We start from the raw sequence: 9,774 nt of genomic DNA, 5'->3' as shown, positions 1-9,774 counted from the left end.
AATCTGACTAGATAGAGTACAATAGGTTGTGTGAGAATAAAATTGTACACCAGAAGTGTAGGCAAGTCTCTCAAGCAAATTGTGAGAACATGGGATCTGAGATATGGAATATTAGTTGAGAAAGTTTTGGTTATAATTTTTATTTTTAGAAAAAAAGTAAGCACTGAATACTTGAATAATGATGGACAGATTTCATGGGTAAAAGATTACATATTTTACTTAAGAGTGGAAAGTTCATAAGAGACAGGAATCAACTGGTTTTTGAGCATGTAGTTGACCAGCTATAGAGTATGAGATAAAAAGAGAGTAGGTACTTCCTCTTTATTTGTGAGATTAAATACAGAAAATGTACCAGATGGTACAAGTAATAAATCAATATAGCTTCTGAACTAAGAATAGGATTTCACATCTGATCTTATAATTCTTGACCTTGAAATAGGAAAAAAAAATTTGTATTTGGTTTGGTTGCTTTGAGATGGTTAACAAGAGATATAATTATTTTAAAAAGGTGTGTGGGGTTAGAAACATTAGACAATTTATTTAATACCATGAACTGTATACATACTGCTATATAATATTACATCTATCAACATTGCATTTGCAATAAAATGAATGATAAATTCATTGGATGTGAATATTGACCTTTTTCATCTCATGCTTTATGACTATTGAAACAATCTAAAAATATCCACAATATTATTTTTTTCCTGACAAATTACCTATAAAAATTGTAAACTTAAAACTATCTGTAAACTTTCAAGATGCATCATTTCATCTGTGATAGACAAAATTGTAGTAAATCAACTTAATAACAATAACAAGTTTTTCAGACTGCTTTACGAAGTGCTTCCTTTACTTCTTGATTCCTTAAAGTATAGATAAATGGATTCATAAATGGTGTTACTACAGTATAAAGAAGTGATAACACTTTATTGAACTCTATATTGTTGACAGTATATGGACTGACATACATGGAAATCATGGCACCATAGAAAATTACAACCACAGTAATGTGGGCTGTGCAAGTTGAGAAAACTCTTTGCTGACCTCTGGAAGAGGTCATTTGTAGCATAGTTAGTATAATGTGAACATATGATGCTAGAGTGAGAAGACAAGAACCCACAATAATTGTAGAAGCTAATGTCCAAGCCACAGTCCCCATAGTGTGTACATTTTTGCATGATAATTTCAAGACGGGCTGCAGGTCACAGAAAAAATGTTGTATTTTATTAGGACCACAGAAATTCAACTGGGAGACCAATATAATTGCCCCAAAAGTAGCAATAAATCCTGTAATCCAGGAACAAATTGACATAAACACACTTGTCCTAGTGGTCATTAGTATTGAGTAATGGAGTGGTTTGCAAATGGCTATATATCGGTCATAGGGCCTGATTCAGACCCACTCGCGAGCGGCTGTACGCTCGCAAGTGGGTCGATGGTCTGCACTGAGCATGCGCACGATGGAGGGAGCTCCGTCGTGCGCATGCGCCAGACACGACGAGCGAAGGACTTTCCTTCGCTCGTTGTGTCCGATCAAAGGGGGCGTGCTGTCAATGTTGATTGACAGCACGCCCCCTTTGGTGGGCATGCCGGGGGCGTGCCTCCCTGACGGGGGCGTTCCCACGGGAACGCCTCCCGTCAGAAGCCGGCCCACTGACATCACTAGTGATGTCAGTGGGAGTGATTTTGGCTCTGATAGAGCCAAAATCACTCCGGAGCTTGCGGTTGAAAACCTCAACCGCAGGCTCCGGCTCGCAATTTCGATGGTCGCGATGGTCACGACCATCGCGGCCATCAAAATGCACGCTCGTATAGCCTGTGGGTGGTGACCCACAGCTATACGAGCGTCCAGGAGGACGCTCCATGAAAAAGGAGCCCGGCCCTCATGCAGAGCGTGCGCTCTGCTCAGAGCGTACGGCTCTGAATGAGGGCCATAGGCCATAACCCCCAAAAGGAAGCATTCAGTGGAACCCAGAGAACCAAAAAAATACAGTTGAACAATGCATCCTATGAATGGCACAGTATGATTTTCTGTAATGATGTTATATAACATTTTTGGAATAATATTAGATGTGTATAAGATCTCCAAAAATGAAAAGTTACTTAAAAAGAAATACATAGGTGTATGCAGATGTGCATCACTATAAACAATAATGATAATTACAATATTTCCAGTGACAGTGACACTATAGATAAACAGAAATATAGCAAACAAAAGTAGTTTGATATTTTTAACACCATAGAATCCCAAAAGAATAAATTCAGTTACTACAGTTTCATTTGTATATGTCATTTTTTTATTATCAATATATGTCAGGATCTTGCTTTCTTTGTATTACAAAATGTAATCAATTGAATCTTTATGTGTTTAGCATTCACTTTTTACATTTTTTCTTTACCCAATAGATTTTAGTTCCACTGCTTTAGAAGGCAGATTCAGGTTGAAGATAAATCATAACATTTAGGATACAAATGACTATAGAATAGAAATAAATAATATTTTAAAACAGCCACCTTCAAAAAGCTAATCTGTAAATCTCACAGTCAAATGTGGGCATAACAAAAATACCTTCAATTCCAAGTAAGGGGATAAAGTCAAAATCCCAGTATGCTGGGTGGCTGTGCTCAGAATACCGATGCCGGAATGCCAACATCAGTCAGAATGCCGGTTCTGGTGTTAGGGGGAGGGTTAGTGTTAAGGGTAAGGCACTGGGGGAGGGTTAGGTTTAGGCTTTGGGGGGAGGTTAGGTTTAGGCATTAGAGGGAAGTTAGGTTTAGGGAGTGGGGAGGGAGGGTTAGGGGTAGGGTTAGGATACCTATCAACAGGTGCTGGTATCCTAACTCTGTCAGAAGGCCGGTGACAGGATTCTGACCACTGGAATTCTGAGTGTCGGCATCCCATACCTAACCCCAAGTAAGAACATTATTCTCATCTGCAGTTCTAGTGGAACATCTGAAAATGCTACATGTGAGCATGGATCCTGGAGCACAGACCTATATCTCTGAAGATGGAATTTCTGTTAATTTTGTAACTTTTATGCTATTGTCCAAAGGTTTGCATAACATAAAAAGCCATTTATCAGCAATAAGAAAATTTCTTATTTAACAAATTATATTGAGCTTCTAACTACTACAGCTTTCAGATTGAGCTTTTTACTGTTCATATTAACATTGTATATAACATTTTTGGAATCGGTATGCAATGCCGGCTGTCGGGATGCCTCTTGCCAAAATATCAAAAGTGGCATCCCAATAGTTTGTATCCCAACAGGGGCCAGGTAAGTATACTTACCCTCTCCCCCTCTGCTCATAACCCTAGCCCTCCATTCTTGCAGCCTAACCCTCCCCAACCCACCCCTAAACCTAATCCTCCCAGTTAGTGCATAAATCTAAGTATCCCCCATTTGTGCCTAACTCTAACCCCCCAGTGGTGCCTAAGCCTAACCCTTAGGGGTGCCTATCCCTAACATCCCCCAAAAAATATAACGCTAACCCTGCTAGGCTACCTAAACCTAACTCTCTCCCTATCCACAGTTAACACTAAGGGCACCCCGGACTTACCTCTTTTCTTCTGTGTTCCGGCATCGGGATTAAGAAAGCCATCTGTATTTCAAAGCCTATCTTAAGTCCCTTGTCAGGCTTCCCCCAGCTGGATTTAGACCAGCTGCATTGCGGCCGCCAGTCTCATAACTACATCCCACATTATCTACTAATGTTTAAACTTACTAACTACATCTGTTTTTTAATGCTTATCAACCTTGGAATGCATACCTGCTACCATTATAGTTGATATACAATATAATAAATTTGTGTCCATAAAGTTGACCTATTAATACAAAGTCTTATAAAAGTAACAATTGAGCCAAACATCTAATGCTCTGTATATAAGAATAAAAGATATACAGTACAGGTTTACAAAATCTGAAGAATTAGCAATCTTTATGCCAGACGAAGAAAGAATGTATGTAATTCTATTCTTGGCCTGCTGAACAGAGGCCAACAATCTTCTAGCCCTGTTGCCCACCAAATAAAACTTCTGGCACATTTTATTTAGAGCAGCCTGGTTATTAGCCATGAAAAGCTTCTGCAACTGGCTATATACAGAAAACTGCTCTTTAAACAGATCTTTCAAGGGGTGAAGTTTATTACAGCACTCATTGACTTTAAGCTTAACCTCCAGATCTGCCTGTACAGTAAATTACTTTTCCGTCTTATGAGTCTAGCACCTGGTTGAATACCAAACCCATGGACCAGTGCTTTGAGAGCACTCCAAAAGTTTAAAGAAGATGTGTAAGAGGGACAGTTAATATTTATATACATTGATATACTATCTGCTATGGATTGTTTTTTTCATAGGATCTGCCAAAAGATGAGGGGACAGTCTCAATGGGCATAAAATGCTTAGAATCATTCAGGACCACAGTAGCAGAGCATGGTCAGACCATGTAATAGGTAGTATATCCAATTAATCTGAGTGATGTAGTGTCCATTTATCAAGTAGTTGGAGGTCTATGTGTGATTAAGAGTTGTGGATTGATGAGAAATAAGTTTAATCCCACCCAGTGCGATTCTGAGCCCACCAAACATCATATAAATCAAATTTTGCAAGGAGATTACAAGATGCAATAGAATGATTGGAATTAAAAGAGGCATTAGTGGGTTTACGAGATTTGTCCAGTTTAGGGTTTAGGACCAGATTAAAATTACCCAAATTGATAAGAGAAGCATGGCAGACCTTCTGTATACAGTTGCTAAACACACTTTTCTAAATATTAAATAATGGCGAGATAACATCCACCCTTATCTACCACTTGAGAATGTAAAACAAAATATATAGAGCTATAGGATGGCCGTGCCATTACGTTTAAATGGGTAATTTGCAAAATAACCCAGAGGATATTGCTGATCTCAAAAGAATTTTGTACTCTGAGGTGAAAAGTGGTTCTCCTGCAAGAAAACGCACATCTTCCCACTGTTTTTCAAAAGAATATCATGCTAACCTACAGTATGTTTGCTAGGAGAGTTTAAACCTTAAACATTTAATGAAAAGACTTGCACCATTTATCTAATACCTGATAGGAACATTAGAAATAAAAAAACTAACATTGTATATATTTGAAGAGCATCCCAAATATTCAAGGAGAGGGAGGGGACAGACAAAATGCAGGGAAGATAAACAAAGGGGGAAAAAACAAAATGATTGAATACATTGGATCAACATAATTTCTGCAGGGGCGAAACAGAAGTGCATTAAAATAAAGCAGAAGTGGCTCTAGCAACACCACCCATGTTCATAAGGCACCTTAAACAATGAGATAGAAGTTGTCAATGTAACATCTCTAGCCAAAACACTGAAAAAATGAATTCCAAAAACACAGAATTAAATATTTACAAAAATATAGTCATAGCCATAAAAGTATACATATAGCCAACATAGCAACTCACGTAATCTTTAGATAGTCGACAGACACATACAAGGCCATGTCTAGAAGGTTATTTAAGGTCCAACACAGTCCTAAAAAAGGGCAATGGCCAATAATGAGAAACAGTAAAAAATCAACAGGATGTGGACTATTCAGGTTAAGGAGAGGGTTTTTTCCAAGCCAAATATGGTAACTTGAGAGGAATGTTCCAATCTACAGTATGAGGAGCTTAACCCCAGCAACCAAAGCTGAGATAACATATGATGAATATTTATGGTTGACAATCAATTTCACAGGAAATTCCCAATGGTACTGGATCTCTTGAAAGTAGAGAGCAAATGTGATTGGGGCCAAAACCCTTCATTTAGAGATAGTCAGTGCAGAGAAATCCAGGAATAACTGCATAACCACAAGGATATAGAACTTCCCTGCCAACATGGCAGCCTGGAGTATATGCTTTTTCATTGTGAAAATGTGGACTCAAAGCATGGTATCTCTAGGTAGGAGTCCAAAAATTACTTGAGGTCTAAGAAGATGATGGATATTATTGTTTAGGAGATCCCTATCATCTATGTTAGGAAGCAGTTTATGGAAGAGAGTCATAGCATAATCCATAACTTTGAGTTGGAAACAGAGTCAGGGATACCCGGAATTTTGATATTGTTCCTCCAAGAGCAATCCTCCATGTCCACCACATTGTCTCGGAATGTCTCAAGCTCCAACTGCTGATAATCATGTGAGGATATAAGGCCATTATGCAAACCCAACAGCTCCTCCAATTTGCATTTAAGATGATCAGTGTGGCTTTTTATAGTTGAAAGTTCTGACTTAACTTCTCATATAGCTGTAGTTAGGTCATGTGTAAGATCCATTTTAAAAGCAACCAACACTTGACATAAGGTTTTAACAGTAAGTGGGACATTAGAATCTGGATACATCCCAGGGTCTAACAGCAGGCTTGACACACCCCTAAATCCAGAACTAGAATCAGAAACAGGCATTAAAACACCAGTGGAGGAACTAGAAGAGCAGGTCATTTTTTGGCAAGGGAAATACAACAAAGGCAGTAGGGAGGATTTATTTATTTTAGTAGGCATAGAAACAACAATAAACTCAGTGATTAAAACACAAAAACCAAAGCTTGCCACAACTTTAAGTCATCAGCAGAAGTAGAATGCTCTACTCTCTATGTAGAAATATGTTGACCAGAAGATAAACATTGAGAAAATGGGTGGTGGTTAAAAAATACAAAAGTGGATCACATCTGTATCAAAGTGAAGTGGAGCATCTAATGAGAGGAGTCAGGTCATCATTACAGACCCTTGTCATTTCAGAAGATGAGGGTCTGGGACAGCCTCAGTGATCCCTCCCTACAGCACTGTGATGGATGTTCCCTCCCTATGACACTGTGATGGACTAGCAGTAAAGATAGCAGTCACAGATCTTACAGAGTCCAAAATGGCCACCTATACTCATGGGCCTACAGCTCTCCAAGCAGAATATGTCTGTACTAGCCACAACATTTCCACAGAAGATGTTGTTTGGGGTATGCAAAATACAATACATGGTAGAGGTCAGGAGAGGGACCGGAAAGATGCAGCAAGGCAGGCGGTAGACAGCTGCACTTCACAGAGGCACAGAGCACCTTCAAGTGACAGGCATCAGCATGCCCTGCAGTCTCTACAGACAGCTCGAGAATGCATACAAATGGCCACAGGAGGACTGGTGACAGTGGTGATCATCGGAGCAGAGATGATGCAGCAGTGGCCGCGGTAAGTTTGATATTGGCGATCCATAAATTGAGGCCAATGCTTCTGGCCTACTTCAGGGCAGAGTCCACCTTCTGAAGAGTGAAGTTAACTGTACTGTATGTTATTGCATAAGAAGTTACTGCCACTCCTCACTTTCCTGCTCCAAAGAACAAATAAATAAGAGTTGTGAATGACAAATCAAAGCCTGAGAGAGGTATTCACTGGTCATTATAGTGGGTGCTGAAGGGCCTGGGTTACAATAACTGATAGGGCTATGTACTAAGCCTTGGAAAGAGATCAATTGGTTCAAGATAAAGTACAAACCAATCATCTCCTAACTGTCACTTTACAGGCTGTGTTTGAAAAATGTCAGTTAGGAGCTGATTGGTTGGTACTTTATCTCCATCCACTTCATCTCTCTCTAAGGCTTAGTATATAAACCCCTGATTTTTCTTTCTTTTTTGTTTAGCTTGTATGCTTAGGGGCAAGTTTAACCTCAAAACATTTGTATGTTAATTATCTTCCAATAGCCAAGATTAATGTTTTTCATGGGTCCAGAATTTTTGTCTTATTTTCCTTACAACTGTAGCTGCTTCTTTTTTTATCATGCTGCTGATTTGTCTACTGTGCTTGACTGGTCAGGAGACATAGCTCTAAAAGAGAATGCCAAAATGCAGGTTAAATGTGAAAATACATCATCACTTTGGTGGCTTACATTAGAGGCTATTATTACATTAAATATTGTGATATGGTGGAATAGTAGAAATTTGACATGATGGAAAAATCCAGGGGGCAATTGAAGAATTGAAAGATAAGGGTACCCAAAGTCCTCAACCATTATTTTGTTTCGATCAAGGCTCAGGCTGTTATATGTCCACTGAATTGACTGTTTAAGTGAAAACAGGGCAGCATTTGACAGAGCATTTAGTGTGGAGAAGAATATAAGCAGTAATTCACAGACAAAGGGGACTACCCTTTACGCTGAGAAAAAAAATTGGGCTTCATGTATCAATCAGTGATATTCTTGATATTACTTGTTACTTATCTTAAATGGTGCTCCAACCAATCAGCTCCTAAATGTCATGTGTTTGAAAAATGACAAAAGCCAATTGGTTGGAGCATCATTTAAAATCAGTAACAAGTGATAACAAGAATATCACTCATTGATAAATGAGGCCATTTGTCCTTTGTTTTCAACAAAATATGGGCTTTTCTCAACTATTTAAAATTTAGCAAATGGTTAACACAGGAGAAATCAGAGATTTCATCTATTTAGCCCCTGTCAAAAGACATATTTGTGGATGGAGGTTTAGATGCATATCATTAAGTTTTGTTTATCATTACTGGGTAACACTATATATTGAGATGTTGTTACCTTACAACCATCAACAACGACCTGCAAAGCCAGAAAGGCTTTACTTTATTCCCACTGGGTGAAACTACTCAGCTGATACATGAATTCTTCTTAAGCATAAGCATTGTACTATGTCCCTTCATAAGCAGCGTCAGACTGCCAGTGAAAAAAAGAAAGCCTTCACAAAGATGTTTGGGTTTTGCCGGCATTTCAAAAGGGGCCCTAGTTAGGTAAATTCTGGTGCTGATAAAATCTGCATGGCTGTTGTAAGCGGGAATACCAATTATTTGTTGGCTTTGAATTATATAAAATTGACACCTGACAGTTACTTTGTGGATGGAGTTAATTCCCACATAGCAATAGAGCAGTGATGAATGGCTTTTGTCAGTCTGCTTCAGGGATAATATTGTCTTTATTCAAATGACATGCTTTTGCTACGAAAAATTAATTTTCTGAAATCTAAACTTCAGTAATAGAGCATTTAATAGATTACTGTAGTGAGAATATACCTTTAACAATTACTTATATTTAAACATCATAGGCGGAACCAACCAGTTTGACATATATTTAACATAAAAATAATGTAATAAGAGTATTATAGTGTCTATTTTTATGGACATTGCTCTACCCTTACTAACTTTATAACATTAGCAGACTCTGTTCTATGAAAAAGTTAACATTCAGAAAGCATTATTTACAAAACTGTTACACAACTAAAAAATGAATTTCTCCCTATTGTATTTTGTGATATATATGACCTCTTTTCTTGACTTCTGCAAAATAAATAAAAAAAAACAATGGAGACAATGCAGAATGAACAAAAGTTTTTTCTAATGAAAATGGACAGATATATTCAGACATGATTATATCAACTTTTTTGACAGAAAATGTGGAATTACCTATTCTGTATAATAAAAATTGAGATTTCAATCTGCAGTACTAGATAAGTGAAAATGACACACATTTAGTCGTGTTTGTGATAATGGCAACACAATCTATTTTTAATGAGAGGCCATTTGTTTTACTTAGGTAGACTTTAAAAGGGAAGATTAATATTATGCGCAGATAACTGATTGAGTTTGAAACTGCAAATTGTAAATCAATGACACTGAAAACAGCAGTGCAAATCTTTTAAAACTTTTATGAGTTATATAACACTTAATGAGAAGCAAGTGGACAATATTTTAGGAGTAGTAATAAATAAAAATAATATAATGTCAGGGTAGATTTTAGGGGGGTACAT

At 37.8% G+C, this 9,774-nt stretch overlaps 1 protein-coding gene across 1 annotated transcript; it reads right to left on the bottom strand.

Moving 5' to 3' along the window:
- Positions 1–826: 826 nt before the first annotated feature.
- On the bottom strand, positions 827–5,486 carry LOC148532402 (olfactory receptor 6B9-like). The gene is made up of 2 exons (XM_088467920.1): positions 5,449–5,486; positions 827–1,391 (listed from the first exon to the last, which is right to left on the bottom strand). The coding sequence occupies exons 1-2, from the start codon at positions 5,484–5,486 to the stop codon at positions 827–829; spliced, it is 603 nt and encodes a 200-aa protein (XP_088324046.1).
- Positions 5,487–9,774: the final 4,288 nt, after the last annotated feature.

This window comes from Taudactylus pleione, unplaced genomic scaffold (genome assembly GCF_031769625.1).
Source record: "Taudactylus pleione unplaced genomic scaffold, aTauple2 ptg000078l, whole genome shotgun sequence".
Lineage (NCBI taxonomy): Eukaryota > Metazoa > Chordata > Amphibia > Anura > Myobatrachidae > Taudactylus > Taudactylus pleione.
The sequence above is the reverse complement of the archived record's forward strand: the minus strand, read 5'-3'. Positions and strand labels throughout refer to the sequence as shown.